A 20,037-nucleotide genomic window follows, 5' to 3' on the forward strand; every position below is an offset into this window, starting at 1 on the left:
AATAATCAGTAGTTTCCCTGTCACACCCTGGACTGTGAAGGAGGTCTGTGAATAGAAAGAAGTCCTGCAGCCCTGGGAGATACCTGGAAGTTAGTTACTAAACAGCAAGGCAGTAGAAAGCCATTTGTTCAAACTGATATGATGTAGTGAGAGGCAAAATAGTTACAAGACCCAAGCGATATGTGCCAACAGAACCGAAGAGGGTTTTCACAGATGTGGTCACACATTTCCTCTCAAAGGAAAGCGGAAACCTGTGGTATTTGGGGGAAGGAAGTTCACTTTACATCTGTTTGGCAAAATGAGAAATTACATGATGTGTCAGGCCTTCAAAGAGCCACACACTCTGGGACCTCATGTTAGTCAAGAAACACAGCTTCTGAGCAGGTCCTGATGCAGACAATTTTTGTGATCAAAGTGTAGCAGCTGAAGAGAGAATTTTGTGTCCCTTCTCTGTGAATCCAAGAATGCTCTGAGGTCAATGCAGCTGCTTTCCAGTCTGAACATACAACATCAGTCAAACATCAAGGCTTTAAGGTCTAGCATAATCCCTCCTGAGTGTGCTTATTGCTTTCAGGAATGGATTTAGTACCTCTGCATAGTGTCCTTTGTAGTGCTGTTTTAGGAGCTAAATGCTCCATAGATTCATTGGCCAAATTACGAGAACAGGGCAGAGCAAGTCAGAGGACCTCTGGGTCTGCTTACTGTGCAGAAACTTTCCCTGGTCTTAAGGATCTGTAGCAGCTACAATGTGTCACCCAACTGCTGGTGCTATCTCACACCTTTATAAATAGGTGTGGAGCGTTTTTTGGTTTTAACAGCAATAAATCTGTAATGCTGAGCAGCTCGAAACCCAGTTTCTGCCCTGAATAACATGAAGCTGTGCAGACTGCACAGGTCACTGACATGGATGAAGAACAGCAACAGAACAGATCCCTCCTCAATGACACAAGAAGAAACCCTGCAAGCTTCTCTTAAATTTTTCCTGAAAACATGCAGAATTAGAAATTATATTCACAGTAGGGTAGAACAGGCCCCACAGTCTTACCTCATCTTTTTGGGATTCACTTTGCTCTTGCCAGTGGCATGTAGGAATCACCTGTATGTGCAGACAGTTTGCAAACCTGCTAGCAAACTTTCTTTGCTGCTCCACTGCATCTTCATAGACTTTCAGCAAGGTTTGCTGCCTGTCTGTGGCTCCTCAAAGTGCAAAGATTGGTTGGACCTGTGAGTCAAAGGGAGTGCAAACAGCCCTGCTTTGGAAACAGGTTTCCTTTAGCAGTGCAGTACTGCACTCCCTAGTCCAAACCTCCAGGCTGCTTGAAGCCACCACACTCCAACTGGCTTTGCTGGAAGCAAACCTCACCTCGTCAGCTGAAAACAAAGTGCTGTCAGTGCTCTCACACCTTATCTCCTGTTTCTTACTAAGATCTTCCCCACATTTGTGATGAATCACAAAGGGTTTCATGGCACGTCATTTCTTGATATTGTGTGTGGGAGAAAACAGCCCAAACGAAAGGCAAGGGGAGTGTGTGGGTTTGTGCACGTAAGGAGGGGAAACCACTTGCAATGCCCTGAGACTGGAGTAAACCATTCAAAACTTCAGAAGCAGAAGGAGTGGGTGAATGAGAATACAATTAAAATGTTTTCCTCCTGTTCCGTAGAGGATGTGTAGCACAAGGAGATTTTGTTTCACTGGAATGAGGAGGTCTCACCTCTGCGTCAGTTCACAAAACTGACTCCAGGCCAGGAAGAACTGTCCTGGCTTTCCCCTCCTGACCTCCTGCAGACCAGAGTCTGGGGACTCTCCTGATTCAGCACAGCAGTTCTTTTGTCTTTGTGCTCCAATGTTTTGGTCCAGTGAGCCCTGCAGTACTGAACCTAATATGGGTCACCTATAGCAACATCAGCTCAAAAGGTCCAAACAAGCAGCCCATGCACGAGCCTCTGAACTGCAACATGGTCCTGTACACAGTGTCTTCTTGCATTGTGAGGTCACACTCCTCCATGGGCCTCCCAGGGCCCTGACCTAAATTCACTTCCATCCTCATACCTAATGAAAAGAGACATGAAAAGCAGGCAGAAGTGACAGATGCAAATCCCTCTGCACCTGCATGAAACATGAGATTCAATCTCGCAAGTGCTGAAAGCAGAGCACCATGTAGTGCATGAACAAGTTCAGCAGGAGTTGCAGTGTCAGAACTGAACTCCAGCTCCATCCCACAGGCAGTTCAATAAAATAGAGACTGAGGCTGCCACACAACTTTTATCCTCAGTCCTGAAAAAGCGCCATGGAGACAGGCACCATCCAAGAGTTCTTAGAATCATAGAATCGTTTAGGTTGGAAAAGACCTTTAAGATCATCCAGTCCAACCATTAACCTAACGTTACCAAGTCCACACTAAACCAATTAAGGGCAGACTAGACAAAACCATGTCCCAAAATGCCACGTCTACTCGTTTTTTGAACACCTCCAGGGATGGTGACTCCACCACCTCTCTGGGCAGCCTGTTCCAATGCTTGACTACTCTTTCCGTGAAGAAATTTTTCCTAATATCCTATCTAAACCTCCCCTGATGCAGCTTTAGCCCATTTCCTCTTGTCCTATCGCTAGCTTGAAAACTTGAAAACTTCTGTCCATGTGTTGAGGGTAGAGGTGCTTGTTGCTACCTTAACAGCATGGGAAAAGCTGCTGACAATAGTCCTTACCTGATCTTTCAAAATGAGCACTGGGACCTGTACCGTGCCCCTCCTTTTGCAAACACCTTGCTACAAAAGCAAGCCCTTCATTGCAGGCTTAGTAGTGATAATAATGGTATTTCCAGCACTTTTCTGAGACACACTTTGTTCTTCTAGGTTTTAGGCCACTTTACCAGGGCACGTTTCTATACCACCCTTTAGCTAGGGCATCCAGTATCAGAGGGAAACTGTCACTAAATAGTTTTATCTGTATGAGAAAAAACATGTCATAAAAATGCTTGACATCTCTTTGGTGTCTCCACAGATGACTTACTATTTCAGCTGCAGTTCATAAGTTTAGCTGGAGTAGGTGTTGACTGTAGCTGGTGAGATAAGGAAGAAAAACCTCAACCCACAGATTAAATCCTTCTAAGCTCCCTAACTAACAGAGAGATGGAAAAATATTAGGCAGAGGAAGTACTAGAGTAGGTCGTGGTTATATTCCTTCCATCCACTGATCTCTCACTTCGGGTCTAGCCAGTACTTTGGAAGAGGCAAGAATTGTCTGCACGTGGTGAACTTCCTTATTGCTTTCCAGCATCACAGTACTGGTTGTCTTCAAGAAGAGACCCTCTTTAATGCATCTGGCTTTGCTGAGCCCCAGGCTGACACGCGCACCCTGGCTCTCAGGGATGTGACAAGGTGTGCTGGGCAGGAGCTCCAGGAACATGCCGGTCTAGCTGAACTACTGGGTCATCTCTCTCAAAGAAATGGCATGCTTTCAGCTCACTTTGAGGTTGCTTTGTAACAAATAAAAGATAAAATAAGTCTTGTTTATTCTCTGCAAAAAAAGAATTCAAGATTTGGTAAAGGTTGGAGGTAAAGTTACAAAATGACCAATTGTTATTAAAAGCCTTAGTGCCACCCTTAACCAGATTCATTCCAGGCTGTGCTTGGGCTGCCAAGATAGATCTCGTATGCATTTCCTCTGGGGAACTGGCCACTCTGTATTCACCCAGTTCTCTTCCCCACTGTCGTGGTTTAGCCCCAGCCAGCAACTAAGCACCATGCAGCGGCTTACTCACTCCCCCTGCCCCGATGGGATGGGGGAGAGAATTGGAGGAGTAAGAGTGAGAAACACTCCTGGGTTGAGATAAGAACAGTTTAATAATTGAAGTAAAGTAAAATAGTAATGCTAATAATAACAATATAATAATGATAATAATAACAATATACAAAGCAAGTGATGCACAATGCAATTGCTCACCACCTGCTGACCGATACCCAGACAGTTCCTGAGCAGCTATCACTGCTCCCTGGCCAGCTCCCCCCAGTTTATATACTGAGCATCATGCCATATGGTATGGAATAGCCCTGTGGTCAGTTTGGATCAACTATTCTGGCTGTGCCCCCTCCCCGTTTCTTGTGCACCTGGCAGAGCATGGGAAGCTGAAAAGTCCTTGACTAGCATAAGCAGTACTTAGCAACAACTAAAAACATCAGTGTGTTGTCAACATTCTTCTCCTACTAAATCCAAAACACAGCACTATGCCAGCTACTAGGAAGAAAATTAACTCTATCCCAGCCAAAACCAGAACACCCACTCACAACAGCATCAGTGAAAATGCAAATAGCACTGTGTGATCGCAGGGTAGAAAATTCTCCTACTTAGTTTGTTGTCACCCTCCAATTACTCAGTGAAATGCAGCATTATTAAAATTGCTTTCATATTCTTGATTAAGGTCTAGCTTACGATGGTGCAGTAGGGTGGTTTCCTTTGCATCTGATGCTTCTTAATTTAATCTTTTCTATGAGCTTACAACACTTTAAAATTATATGTCTTAGGAAAGAATAGTCGAGCCGCAACATACTAATGTTACAGTGCTCTCAACTCTGGAATTGCATAGAAGCTACAAGACATAAATGTAGTGAATGATATATTTTAGGATGCAGAACCTCAAAACACGCAGAAGTCCCTTTAAGCTTCTGTGGGTATTCTCTGACCCAGTGAGTGTCCTAATGACAAAGGTGTCGCATACAAGGTGACCACAACCACTGTTACCATCTCTTATCTGCCCATGTGGTGCCAGGCACTGTTCATGCCAACAGCCTATGGACAAGGCACAAGGATTGGTGGAGTTTCCAGCTGTGGATTCCAATAGGGCTTAGATATGTCAGTGCTTAACCACTCAGACCGGGATGTTTTAGTAGATGCTGGTTTGGTGCCCTGGGAAATTTACTTGCAAGACAAAGACAGGACCATGCTGGATGGAAAGAACCCAGCTGCTCACTAGCCATAGGATGTTTAAGGTCCCTAAGCACTATGTTTGCAAGGGAAATGCAATGTGTTTATGGCACTGAGTTTTCAGCTATTGTTTGGGCGTTGGCTAGAAAAGCACTATCTGTTGTTTCTGCTCTTTCTGGGGTCAGTAGGCAGGCTGCAGGTTGCAGCGGTTGCACAGCTGGATCAGAGATTTGCTTGGAGGTAGGAGCTTCAGAGGAAGAAAGGTGAACGGTAAATAAAGAAAAACAGGAAAGGGTATGCAGGAGGACAGAAACAGAAAAGCTGGCTGGTGGTACCGGGAGGATACTAAGTAATACATATTTTTTCACGCAGATCAAGAAAATTTTCCCAAAACTCTGAAGTGCTGGACTTGAGGTTCCTTTCAAGGAAACAACCACTTGCAGCTGCACATTTCAGGACTGCCTGAAAGTCCATGCTCCAAAACTTGCTGTTGCAGGTGGCATTTTCCTAATGATGTTTGTGACACTGAGAAGATAATGGACCTTAGTTAGGATCAAGATAACGTGAAAGTGGAATTCCTGCCTTCCAAGAGACAGAAAGATGTTTAGTAAATGGGAAGTACATAACACCACAGAGAAGAAAAGCCTGGAAATAAGGACACACCATGTAAGGATGACCTCAGCTGAGCATGCAAGATGGCAGAAAGCCACTTGTGTAATAAGTATATAAGACATTAATGTGATGGACAAGGTAGCTAGAGTGCTATTGTTTGACTAATGCAAGAGGTATTACAGCTGCAGCACATCAGAGAATTTCTTCAACATAGTCAAATATTTTCCTGCTGAATCTACCACCCACACACAGTTGTAAACCACTCCCAAAGACACTGAGCAACTGTATGGTTAACCACATAGTAGCTGTGCATTTTGGGCACATGGTACTTTTGAACTCGGCATGGCAGTGTGATCCTAGGGCTCCTCTTTCAGAAAACACACCAAGACCACCCCTGCTGAACAGCCTGGAAACTTTTCCATGTTCTCTTACAGTCCAGGTTATGTGCAGTATCATCTGCTCTGCCAGTACCATTCAGGCTTACAACAGTCTCACATCTGAAAAGAGGATTAATGGGATGTCAAAGCAGAGGAGGTTGCTTACCCCAGTTTTCTTAAAGATGGATAAGTATTGTCCATGCACAGAAGATGGTTTTAAGAGACTATGTGAAGCACACAATTCTTTACACCTTTCAGAGACTGGATAGCATCTCCACCCTACCACCCTGACTGCTTCTCACCTTCTCTGCCCCTTTCATTGACTCATCCTACCCTATGTCTTTACATCCTTCCCCACCACTTGTGCCTGGACTCATATCTCCTCTCATTTGCAATCACAACACAGAACTACAATTATTATTTATAACAAAATGTTATACTAGGGAGTTGCTTCAGAAATATACATTTGATGCCAGTGTAGCCCTGGGAAAGGGGTGAGGCTCAGCCCTAGTAAGCTGCATGAAGTTGCCAGCAGTCCTGACACTGCCTGAGCCGAATACGAAGCATTGTAAAGAAATGCAAGCAGGGGAGAGCAGTGCTATTTTCTTGTTTTGTGCTCTGAAAATGCCAGCTAGAAGCCTGCTGCCAACCCCCCCAGAACAGCAGCAAATAAATAAACATAGTTATTTCACAGGGACTGTCAGGTAGGAGATATCCAGGGCAGAAATGATTTCACCTTACCTGTACCTGCCTGCAAATGACCCACAGGTTGTCCAGATGTGCTCAGGGTTGAATGTAAATGTGAGCACTCTGTCTGTTTACCCTCTCTCCCAGACAGGGTTTCTTCCTATTTACAGTCTTTTTACAGTCTTATTACAGCTCATATATGTGAAAGCTTTTGAAAGCTTTGCAAACAGTGATTTTGGAACCCAGACCAGCCTGGGGACATTTATTTCTTGAAATTCCAGCAGAACAACAGAGCTTCTTGCTGACTGGCTGCAATGGTACCTGTCTTGGGAAGGGAACGGACAGGGACACCCCTGTACACAGCCAGGTCCAGGCAATCTCAGCTGAATGGTGAAATGGACATGGGCCCTGAGGGACCAACAAGAGGTCTACAGCACTTCACATAAACAGTTACTGGCTTTCCTTCAGTAAGACCACACACAACAACCCCCGACCTGAGTCACAGACAGAGATGGAGGAGTGTGCATAAAGTACTGGGATATTTATCAAGCTGGGACTTGAGCCAGCTCACTTGAAATATGAAGGCCAGAAGATAACTGGTGGTTACTGGAGACCTCATTTCATGTTTCTCCAAACAGGTCACCACTGGAGCTGACCTGTGAGCCCAAGGAGAGTGCAGATGGACAGCTAGCCTCGAGCGATGGAGCCCACCACTGTTTGCTGAGGTAAAACCAACAAAAAGGCGAGCGCAGTTCTGGTGAGGAAGAAATAACAAAAAACTTGTGTTCTTATTTTTTCTGAAGCAAATAAGGGAAGTCAATGGGCAGCCAGGTTGGTTCAGAAGAAGCATGGAAGCTGTGCACGAGGGTGTTTTATACTCTCTCCAGTCCTATCCTTTTTTCTCCCCTTGCCTGCAAACAGGACCCCTAAACGCATCCATCTTGGGATGTACAGACACCCTTCTCCCTCAGTCCATCAGCTGTCATCACCCCCAGCTGCCAACACCCTTCCCCATCCCTGGGAAGCAGAAGCAGCCATCCCTACAAAACCCTCTTGGTCACTGGTAAGAATCAGGACAGAGAGGGGTGGGTTGCACACCATGCTCTCCCCATCCAGAGTCACAAACACCATTGCTACAGCCCAGACGTCCTCGGCAGGGCAGCAGCATCTTCAGGAGATGGGGACAGGAGGTTTGGGCTACTTACACACTTCAAACAGCCAGTTCCTCTTCCCTTGGCACACACAGTGGGCTGGGACAACATGGACTGAGCACACATCCTAGAGGGCTTGTGGTAGTGCGAGGGCTGTGTGCCTGTGGGTAGCAATGCTGAGGCTGGAGAAACTGGGGAAGCATGGGCTATCCAAAGTTTGGCTATCCAAACACTAGCTAGGAGGTTAACATCTAAAGCTTGATGGGTAAAAAAATCCAAGGCAGAGTAGTATTGATCAAGGGCACAGGGACAGACTGCTGAGGAACAGCCAATACTGCAGGTCTGGGAAGGACCTTCTCACCCTTAATGAGTTACTTCTCAGAGTAACTACTGGTCTCCCATGCAATGCTCCAACAGCAGAAAAGTATTTCCCCTCCATCTGCTGAATCAAACTTATGAGTACTGCAGACATAAATGCAGGTTTTTTCATCTCAGACCTAGTAATTTCTAGCATGTAGAAAAGATTTCTGTGGGGCTTACAGCTGTAATACTGGGTGCTGCTCTAAGCCATATGCTGTGGCTACCTTGAATGAGGCGAAGTGTACTATGGGGAAGGTGTTCTCCATCCCTGAAGCTGTACTTGCAGAGCCTGCCTTTCCTTTCCACTGCCTTCCAGCCAGCCCCCATGTGGTCTCCTAGGTTCTTCTTAGTATTTGTGCAATGAAGGTATCTAAAGACATATTTCTTTCCTCAACCATTGCTATGCCAACAGGTCATATTTCTGATATTTCCTAAACCTGCCAAGGCTTCCTGCCCCTGAATAAATATTTTTGCCCTGGTCTGATTTGCAGAGCTGTTGGCCTGGCCTTCCAGCTCCTGTTATTCAAATAACCCCCAGGAATACTGCAGCTTTTCAGACACTGAATCTCCCCCAAAGTGCTGTCCCTCTGAAGTGTGAGTACACATGCAGGTGTGTGTTTATGTGCATGTGTGAACACGCCTGGGTATTTGCAACAGCTGTAGGAACTAAGTGTAGAAATGGGGTGCGGCATTTTATAGATGTCCTATGCATCCTACGCACTGTTGTGGAAGAAAGCCAGGGTGGATATTTTGGGTGTGAAGGGAGGTGTGCTCACCATATGACCTGACAGGAAGAGACTGTTTCACTGTGCAGCCCTCTCTGTGCCTGCTGATGGCTGCATTCTGCTATGGGAGTAGTAAGGGGCAGTAATCCCATGCAAGGAAACTGAGGACTTTTTTTAAGTTCCCTGGTGAGATTCACTACAGCCAGCTTTATCTGTCTGTGGAGTTGGTATTGTCACCAAAGCTCTCCTTAGAGTCAATGAAGAGAGACTGGCACTACAGGGTGTAGCTCACATTAGCTATTTTAAACACCTACATCAGGAAGACAATTGAGAGGTAAAGGTAATTATTTCTTTGCATGGATAAGTGGTGACACTGGAAGATCCCATTAAAATGGAGTGGTCTACCCTGCAGATCGTACCTTGTCAGGTGAATCAGACTCTGCTCTGCTCAGATGGCGATAGGGATGGCAAAATCTAAGGGCACAGGATTGAGCATCCTTAGAGGCCAGTCAGTGCTGCGGACTCTGATGGGCAGCAGCCTGACAGCCATGAGCTCTTTTGTGCACACTTCTTTCCAGTTTATCATCCCTACTCACTGGTGTCCTGATTCTAAACAGAGAGTGCAAGCATGCACTTAACCCTCCAAATCCCAGGAAAGGTATCCTGACTGTCCTTCCAGACAGCACAGGACTCTTTGCATAGTTAATGATGCAAAATAAGGACCATGACTGCTACAGAGAAGGGTCTTCCAGGCATTTTAGAGTGGCTTGCCATCTTTCTTATGTTTTGACATCACAGGCTTGTATGTCTCCAGATGTTGCGCAAGATAGATGCCAGGCATCCTGACTGTAATGTAATTGATGCAGACTCAACCTTCCTACAGCAGGCCATACTGTGAAAACAAATTTTAGGTATTTTGAAATTCTCTTGGGATTCATTCTGCAGACCTCTTATGGGTCAGAGGCCTTTAAGATGGTTTCAGGATTGAGTCCAACCAGTTTCAAAGGATGATAAATGTGTTTATCTCGTTGGGCCATCAAGTGGATATAGACACGAATGTGCTGTCTTTGTCGGCTGGCTCATTTACCTGTGCAAATCTGGTTTTGTTCCACACACTCACCCCAATTCTTTCATTAAAGATTTTTGCAACATCTTTTTTCCACATGAGAACACTGTCTCATAAATTCTATTTCTTTCCAGTTAAGAACCAATTTCCTTGTGTTTTTCATGTAAAGACAATGAAAATTAGATCACACAACAACACGCATGGGGGAAATACTATTATGGTCAGATAAGATGTGTGGATAGCACAGGCAAATAATCACAATGTGGAAGGACACTAACCACTGGAAACAGCTGACAATAATATTAATGACTCACAAGGGGGTGGGTTCTGCTGTATTTTGAAGGCTCAGAAGAATCAAGATGTTATGTGCCCCTAAACTCCCATTTCCCCTCCCCAGGAATGGGAATGCATACTTGAGTTCCCATCTCTGAATAGCTCAAGCACCAAAAGCAAAAAACATATTTAATCCAAAAAAAGGCTTCTGCACCGTGTGAGGAAGGAAGCAAATGGTTGCTTGGTGAAGCAGAGATGGTGCAGTGCCAGGCATGTTCACAAAGGCAATTTGTTGGATGGACTGGTCACCCAACACCTCCTGTTTTCAGGAGGAGGGAGCAGAACTACACAAGGGATTCAGCTGGGGAGCAGCACAGAACCCCACTGCACCAAAACTTGTATAGCTTTTGCATGCTAACCTTCTTCAAAGGCTGTGTCCCCGCCCTGCTCCCAGCTGTGCACCCATCCCAGCAGATTGACAGCATAGTGCAGAGCCCACCAGCTGCTGCCGCCCTGCAAACTGCTTGCTAAACCTGCCTTTCCTTGGGAAGCAGGAGGGCAGGACTGTCCAGGGAGGAGCAGGATCTGTTCCAAAGCAGAGTGGGAATATTCAGCACAGGTGCATTTGGGTAAACATGAAACGAAGCACAGCAAATGTTCCTCTGAACTCATATTAAGATTCTTTGACTTAGACAACCAGAAAAAGCAAACCAGCAGCTGAGTGACAACAGCCTAGTTAGATGTGACATATGTAAAAATTGGGGAAACACAAAGATACCAAATAAAGAACAACTCTCATGTGAGTCCCAGGCATTTGTCATCCTCTACATTGATAAATATTTTTCATATAGGATAGGTTTTACAGACTGAAAAAACAGGCCTGAAAAGGATTTCAGGAAGTCGTGTTGTCCCTGCTGTGTCCCAAAGCAAGGCCAACATGATTTTTCACGGTTTTGAGTAACCTGCTCTTAGAGACCTCCAGTGATACAGACTCCCAGGCAATTCCCTACTCCCACACTTTACTAATTCAGAGAGCTAGGAAGAGTTAGAGTTGTCCTTGTTGCAACTGAGGTCTGTTACTGTGTCTTACTGTTAGTCACAACAGGCATTGCAAACAGTCTTCTCCGCATTTTATGTGCTTGAAGCCTACTTTCATGTCCCCATCCGCATCTTTGCTTTCTTAGGGCAGACAGACCCAATCTCTTAACATTTGCCCACAGGCCATGTTTGCCACATCTGCCATCATTCTTGCTAATCTCTTCTGGGCTTTATCCAACTGGCTCACATCTTTCCTGAAGTGTGGAGCCCAAACAAGATAAAATATTCCAGCTGAGGTTTTATAATTTCCTTGTAAAGTGGAGGCTTACTTCATGCCTCACAGGCAACATTCCTATTTATACAATGGAAAATGCTGGCTGTTTTTGTACTAGCACAACACTGCTGGCTCACACTCAGTTCTAGATCCTCCAGAACCCCTATGTCTTTGTCTGTAAACTGCTCCATTGCCTGTCTTTGTCACTTAATTATTTCTGATGAAATCTCCAATCTTAAGTGCATCTTTACTGAACAGCATCCTACTCTTCCTGTGTGTGCCCTCAGCTGCAGGATGATTGTGAATTCTGAGCCTGTTTTGTGCAGCACACCATGTTCTCTCCCAGCTTCAGTTAAAGTTAACATTTGAATAAGTACTCTCAATGTCAACATGCCATTCATTACTGAAAATACTGACTAGAATGAAGCCTCGGGCAGATCCCTGCAGGATTTCCTTTGGTGCAAATTTCATTTTGTCAAGGGACCATTGATCACCATGCTTTGAGTATGATCTGCCAAACAGTTTTGCACAATCTTATTGTAATTCAGCTATGATCCCCTTTCCCTTTAGTTTGCTTTCCCTTTAGTTTGCTTTCCCTCCAGACAGCTTTCTAACTGCTTTGCTGCTTTTACGACCTGTCTTCCTGTAAATGAGCTGCCTTTCCTCTATGTGGGGTCTCTGCTCACAGACCTGCCCTGCCTGGAGGCTGCATAGATGTTTAGCCATACTCTTACCACATGAGAGGGCATGTACTTTGTCTGACCACTGCTTGTCAATGATGGAAGTGCTAAAACTGCCATGAGCCTGCCAAGAAAGATTGGTCTTGCTAGCACCCACCTTCAGAAAAGCAGTGCTTCTCCCTGCAGCCCCAGAGCAGAGTGCAGGGATGCTCTGTTGTGCTCTTACCCAAGCCAGGGCTCAGCCACAGCCCTGAGCTTGGTAAATACCCCAACCCCACTCTGCGATATGCCTCCCACTGACTGACAGGGCAACTGGTTGGGCATGCAGGACAGCTGGAGTGCTGCAAGAGAAAGACATGCCACTCAGAGGATGTCCAAATACAACATTTAAAAGAACAGTGAACCCAATGCCTGGAGCTTCCGCATATGCTTAGCATACGGCTGAGATAAGTGACTGTCTTCTACCTCATACATGAGAGACATATGATGGAAGGAACAACCAAAGTGAGAATACATGATAGCAATGCCTAAGTGATGTGTTACATGTATAAAAAGAAAGCGAGAGCATGGATTTGCAGGAGACCTTGCAGAGTGCTGTGCAACCAAAACTGCAGTGCTACATTTGCTACCTAACATCAGCCTGGAAGGAAAAACCGCAATGTAGCACTATATCCATTAGCTGAGCTTAATAGCAGGCCTCTGCACTCTAGAAAAGGTGGGGGGATCAGAGACAGTTCAGGCCATGGTTGAGATACAGAAATCCCTTCTTGGATTAAAAAATTTCAAGAAAAAAAAAGCTACATAAAGTACAAGCCACTGTAACAAAGCTGAAGCTGTACAGTCCCTTTAGACAATTTGGTACGTCAGCACCTGGAAAAGACACCCTTGATTTGGCATGGTGGTTCTGATCCAGGTCCAGATTTTGCACCTGGAAATGGAAGGAAACTCCACAGAGCACTTCAGAGGAGGCTGGGAGGGAACCTACCTTTGGTCGATGACAGATAGCAACCACAGAGCCTTTCCAGGACAATTTCATGTTTCCTCCTGTTGAACAGGAAGTTTTGTAGATCCTGATAATAGGAGACATGATACATACACAGGAACACGCCTAAACTGCTCTGAAGTCAGAGCCTCCTTCCACGTTGGGACTGAAAACTGAAGTCATCTCTGACAGAAGGCTCCAAATGGAGGAGAAGAAAAACTCATTTTTCAGTGTAGCCCAGTGTAACAAGGTCCCTGGAAACCCTTATAGTCCAACTATCTGTCCCAGTGTTTTGCTGCATGTCAGAGGGTCCACCCCTCTGGTGCCAGCTGTCCACCTACTCCATGCAGCAGAAGGCCCGGGGAGTAGACAGTGTACTGGCTGAGGTCCCCCAACTGAAACATCTACCATGAGCTTCAGTGAACAGTGCCTTGCTGTTACCCAAGTTGCCTTAAACTCACATTTCAGTGCAGCTATGTTAATGTACAATTCTAATAAAACACTTTATTCACAACATCTAGTTTCAGCAATGTAATTACAGATGCTTGTGAAAGACAGAAGTGAAAAAAAGAAGAAAACCACAATTAAACCACTTAGACTAAAAATAACCAGAAAGTTCTTTCTCATTCCCTTATCGCTCTGAAGTGCTACCCTTTCCTGACAGGGTGCTACACAGAGCTTCCTTCTCCAAGCATACCTTATGTCTTGTTGCATCTGTTGAGTAGAGCCCTCCATGAGAAAGTCTGCATCACAATGTACAGGCATTGGACAGCTCTGGGAAGCTCCTTGGCTCCAGGAAGGCTCCTTCCCAAGCCCTTTGGAGGGGGTTCAGACAGATCTAATCTTGCACTCTGAATCTCACAGTACTTATTCCTTGTCCAGGAGATAGTTTGACCATTTGTCTTCATTAAAATAAGGACTGCTTCACTCCCTTGTAGATGCAAATATTTCTTCCTCAGATGGGTGGAACTACTTTGTTTGACTGACTGGTTAACACTCTGTTGCCTCAAGAAGTTCCCTTTTCTTCCGTCTAGTGACTCACTGGCATGTTTGACTATGAAATGTATCTTACACACAGTCTTGTATTTTGTAATAGTCTGAATAGTAACAAGCATACTTGTTGCACCCATCTATATAGGATTAATACATGTACAACATTGCTGGCATTTGGCTGAGACCAGACACAACAGTAGTTGGGTGGGTAATCTCTAACGTCTTTCTCTCATAGGTAGACTCAACATCCAGATTCTGCTGGGCTGCATGGACAGATCCCAGAGCTGTTACTTCCCAAGCTATGCTATATTCTGAAAGAGCCAACATTTCATCAGCCCTGCTGAAGCTGGACCTCTGTCCAGCAAGAATTTACGAGTATGTTTTGTCAGGATGTGCAGTGTCCTAGCAAGAGAAGTGTTCATGCCCTTCCTGGGAGGCACTACTGCCATCAGCACCCAAAGCAGTATTCCCTGACCCCTCACAGTCTCCTGCTGCATGTGTGAGGCATGAGAAAAAGCATAATTTCAGACCATCTCAGCTGTGGAATCAGAGGGGAAAGACCATGGAAAGCAATGTGCACAGGGTGTACAGTGTTTCCTGATGGGTTAGCAATGTCCCTTCTCTTTCAGATGAAAACAGATGTACATTCTAGCAATGGCTGTCACCCCCACAGTGGTTTTACAGCAAGTCAATATGCAGTCAGCCAGCCACTTTGTGAGTCACTGTGTGAAAGCTGCTGAACACCCAGACTTCCCCGTGGTAGAAAAAAAAAATGTCAGAATTTGTGAAGAGTGTGGAGGAGGTCTTGAAACACTTTCTGATCATCCATCTCAGTAAAGAGATGACTGGTCCCTGGGAGATCTGAGAAATGTTTATGACCTTACAGACGAAGAGTTCTGCATCAACTGCTGTTGGTGGGTAATGGTGGGCAGAAGACCTTTAACTACATGGATCAGACTGAAGGCCAACCAGCTAGCTTCCACTGACCTCTGAGTTACCACACTTGTGCACTAAACAGTGATATCTCTCTCAAACACTCTAGCGTGCTTTCATCATCTGGTGATAGCTATGATAAAGAGAGGGCAATCTAGGAATACAGCTACACAAATAAGACCTTGAAGGAAAAGAGAGCTAGGTCCTGCTAATGAAACAATGGTGGTATGGAGGCAAAGCAGGAAGCAGGCCCATGAAACCCTGTGACATAGATGTATGCTGGCACCGTGCTCCCATGACAAACACTGCCAGTATTTATCTTGATACTCCCAGCAGCAGCTACAGCAATGACAGGACAAATACGCAGTTAAAACAAGTCAGCAGGTGCAGTCAGTGAGCTGTCCAGTCTATGAGACTTGCGATAAACATTACCACGCCAATGCAGCTCTATCATAGGAAAGCTGGGGACTGCAGTTTTATAGCATATTGTCTTTGACTTATCATATGGCTCAAAGTCAAAGAATACTTCCTGAGTGTCAAGGAAGTGTCACTGTCAGACAGCAAGCCTTGCATGCCAAATGTGACTTTATGGTGACTGCATGGCTCAGCAGGTCCAGCTTTGCAGCACAGTCAAGGAAGAAAGTGCATATCCAACATGAGACTGGACAATCTGCCTGTGGATAGTCCTGCACTACCAGTTTTACAGGGGCAAAGGTCAGAGCCGATTAGTCAGATTAAATCAAAACAGTGTCCAGACAGATGCTCATGCCAGGGCTGGATGAGGCTTCATCACACACTTCAACAGAAAGGCCTGGAGGTTGCATTCAGCTTCTGCTTTGTCTGAGGCCTAGATGACACCACAGGTGATGCTTTTTTGGTACATAATGCACTTTGAGGAAGCACAGGCATTTGGGATGTGAATCTGATAGTGCAATACAGCCCAACTAGAGCAAAAATACTCGCAAGCAATATCATCAAACTGATAAACTAGCAAAAAGCAGTACCTACACAGCTAGAAGAATTTCAGGCAGCAGCATATTCTAACTGAGCAGGCTGAGAGCAACTGAGCTTGCCAGGGACACCAGCTAAGCTGGAGGAGTGGAGGGGCCAGAATGCCCCTGTACCTGCTGCAGGAGAATCCTGTTGTGTCACAAAAGGCTACAGCCCTCATGGAAGGTGTGGGAGGCTTAGAAATGCATGATTATTGAGTCCAGCACAAGAAACGAGCAGCCTGACTTCAAAGCTAGCTGGGCTTAGGACTACTCTGGTGAGGAGCTTTCTCATCTAAACAGAACTTGAATAAGTGCTCCCTAAAGCAAGGACCAGAACACAGAAATCCCACTTCTACCCTCTCTTTTATTCTCTGTTATTCTGAGAACCATATTTCTTGCTGCATAGCAATCCTATTGCAGTAGCTGAGAGCACAACCATAGGTAGTTTGGGCATTCTTCCAAAAAGGACTGGTTGGAAGTGACCTCTGGAAGTCCCCAGCCCAGCTATTCACTCCGAGTAGGATCACTGCTAACAACAGACCAGGCCAGCCACAGATTTGTCTAGCCAGGTTCTGAGATCTCCCAAAGATGGATATTTCACCACCTCCCTGGTCAGCCTGGGCCAGGGCTATCCTGCCTTCCTAGAGAAAATAATTTTCCTGATTTCTAACCTGGACCTACCAAGCAGGATGTGGCCCTTGGCCACATATTGTTGCATATTGTCTGTAACTTGTGTGAGGAAAGTAAAAAGCTGCCTGACATTATGGAGAAACTGAGTCCAGGACATTTACCTTTCTGGGGTAGGGTTCCTGTGATAAGAGCTTTTATCACATAAAACCCAAGCTCTGCCTCTTACTGGTTTTATCTGACCTCAACCCAGTACATGTGAGTAAGGGTCCATCACCATGATGGCTCAGGACTGAGTTTAATCACCTCCTCAGCCACCCCTGAATTGCAGTGGGGACAGGGTATCTAACTCCTACTGATCTCCCTAGCCATGCAGGGGATGCTGCCCATGAGACAGAGCAGACTATGCTTGAAAATGAAGGCAGTGTTTAATGGTAATGTGCCTTCTGGAGGGTCCTATGAGATGTCAGTGCATAAAACTCAGGTAAATAATGACTTGGCCAAGTTCTAGGCCAAAGGCTTCTGAAATAAAACACATCGGTCCCTGAATGGACCGTGAGGCACACCGTGACAGCCCAAAGCTCTCCTTGCACTCACAGTGAGTCAGAAAGAACACCAGTGGTCATTCCTGGTGGCTTTGACTCCATTGTGAACAAGATTAACTCCTGCTGTCCTTTCCTCCCCTGTCATTCTGGTATTCTTTCTGCTAAAGAAATCTGGTTTTGCTGGTCACAAATCTCTGTTTTGCAGTGCTGTTCTGAGCTCATGACAAGAAAAGCAGGTGGACACAGAGTCTTAGGTAAGCCAGGGGTGGTACCAGTTTGACAGGTCTTGAGCAGCTGATAAGATCGTGAGTTAAGTCTGCTTCTCCACTAGCATGACAGGGAATAAAACACACAAATATAGACCGAAAATTCTGTCTTTGATGTCCTATTACATGTGTTTTGCTTCTCTTGTCTCCATAGGCAAGCTGACTCTGACTTGAGCAACTTTTCAATTAACTATTTCTGTTTTCCCCTAACAGTGCTTTAGTGATACCTGACATTCTATCAAACTACCTTACTATATGTACATATATAGACATAAATATCTGCAGGTAAAGGGAAAGAAAATATGGAATGTGATAAAAATTATATCCTTAACAGTGGTTTATATGTGAAAACATTTATGGCAGGGGTGTTTCTGCTTTACATTCTCTGTCTTTTGTAAAAGCTTCAGATGTCTTCTAAAGGTCAGAATTAAGATGACAGAAGATGAGAAGACTAAATCTTCTTATAATTATTTTCTTTCATATGGTGGCAGAGTCAGTAATTCCTTTGACTCTGGGCCTACTTTGTCATCAAAATCAACTTGAGAGACAATTTCCTGCAACAGATCGGTACTGCGAAGGTGACGCACTTACTAGAGCCCCCACTCCCACTTACCATTTGTCAAGGTATTCACATAGTACCTTCGGCCCTGGGGAGACATATAGCTCTGCCAGCCGGTGGGAAGATGGCTGTTCAAGGTATCTTCTCCTGTCTGAGGAGTTGTCTTTCTGGGTTTCTGCTGAGAAAAGAAAAAAAAAAACCCAACCTATTAAGTCAATATCTAGATAATGTAAAGTCTAACCAGACAGACATCTGGAAAGGGACCATGTGGTTTGGCATTCTAGAGATTGCAATACATCCAAAGACTTTCAGTCCATTTCTCCCCTCATCTGTCCTAGCTTCATCCAGAATATGAAGTAAACTTTCCTTGGAGCACTGGCTACACAGAACGTCCTTTGGGAGTGGAATGAAACCTCTCTGTAGTTCATGTTCCATGAGCACCTGGACCTCTCCAAGAAAGTGACTCTCATTAGTCATTAAAATGCAAAGCATAAAATAATCTAGTGCCTGAGAAAGAAAAGCATGCATCTGGCACTCATTTACTTTCATGTGGATATACTGGTGGGTCAAAGCACTGGTCATGGAGGTGCTGCCCCAATTTAATTTACAGGGGAACCATCACCTTCAGCCATTTTCAAGCAGAAACACTGCAGAGCCATGTTGCCTATAGGAGTAGTGCACTGAAGTAAATTTATCAGTATGCTGATTATACACTAATAATGCATGTAATCCGCAATGCATACATTACTGATCTAGATGTCATCTGGATCCATATCATCCAGACACAGGATCATTAGGATCCAGATTAGTAGGAGTGATCCAGATTATTAGGAACAGCAGGAACATGAGCATCATGCTGTCACCTGCTCACCAGGCACATACAGAACGGCCATCAGGGTTCAGGTGCTACCTCAGCTGTACATCTCTTCACCAACTCATTTGCAAGCCTCAGGGCAGGTTCAGGGTGCAAGGAAAAAAAAAGAGAGGTGAAGCTGAAGTGTAAGTAATTGTCTGCACTACATTGCATCACCTGGACTATTTCCCTCTTCCAGGTAGCTCTGGTCATTCCTTGGTAGTTCGGGATTTACAGCCGCTGCTTGATGTGACACTGGCAAAGAGGGCTTCATGCCAAAGGAGGCATGAACCCTGTGTGGTCCCTTCAACCAGGAACACTGAATAAGGCAAAGGCAGAGAGATAAGATGCATGGCCAAAGAGTGCCAACTGCAGCCCTACAGGGCTGCAACTATGAACCCAACAGCCTCCTCCTGGCTCACATCCAGAGAGCTCCACTTTGCCTTTCCACATTCCCTAAGGCAAACCAGGCATGTAATGTACTCATATTTTGTCTGTTTGTTTGCATTGCCTTCAAAGGAAGAAATACAAAAGAACAAGAAGAAATGTGTGAAATGGAATTATTTATCCCATGGAAGCTAATCTCTATCCAGGAAATGCCTTCTGACACAGTGGGGGACAGGTCTAAAGTGACTGCACTTGATTCACAAGCAGCCACATCCAGGGGACAGGCAGAGTTTCAGCATATGGCTGAATATAATGTTCAAACATTGACAGACATATGAACAGTACCGTCAGGAAGAAACATGTGATGTGTCCTTCTCCTACACATTCAATCTCTGAGTGAAATTCCAATTCTGTTCCAACCAGAATAAAAGGAACTTTTAATGATTTTGGAGCCAAAAGTCTATTTTTTTGTTTCTTTTCAGTTTCAGAAAACTCTGATTACAATGGCTTTCAAGAGGCACTGAACTTGAGAATGATCTTGTGTTCGTGCCTCATCAAGCATACTTGCACAGACAGGTCAAAGGCTGCAAGGCAGCCATAGGGACCCAAGGCCAGTATGAGACAAATACTGTCTCACCACTACAGCACAGATGGAGCCTATGCTGGTTCAGATTTCAGCTCCTCTCCTTGAGCAGAGATACAGCCTGGGAGACTCAGGCTGGCCCAACACGAATTT

At 45.1% G+C, this 20,037-nt stretch overlaps 1 protein-coding gene across 2 annotated transcripts in view; it reads right to left on the reverse strand.

The window, feature by feature from the left end:
• Positions 1-20,037, reverse strand: part of GAS7 (growth arrest specific 7) — a 106,581-nt gene that overhangs the window by 43,657 nt on the left and 42,887 nt on the right. The window contains exon 2 of one of the 2 annotated variants that reach the window (XM_075719790.1): positions 18,116-18,236. In XM_075719790.1, coding sequence (XP_075575905.1) covers positions 18,116-18,236 — 121 coding nt within the window. The remainder of the gene's footprint in view (positions 1-18,115; positions 18,237-20,037) is intronic. The other variant, XM_075719791.1, reaches the window with a different exon arrangement.

Source organism: Pelecanus crispus, chromosome 12 (assembly GCF_030463565.1).
Source record: "Pelecanus crispus isolate bPelCri1 chromosome 12, bPelCri1.pri, whole genome shotgun sequence".
Taxonomy (NCBI): Eukaryota; Metazoa; Chordata; class Aves; order Pelecaniformes; family Pelecanidae; genus Pelecanus; species Pelecanus crispus.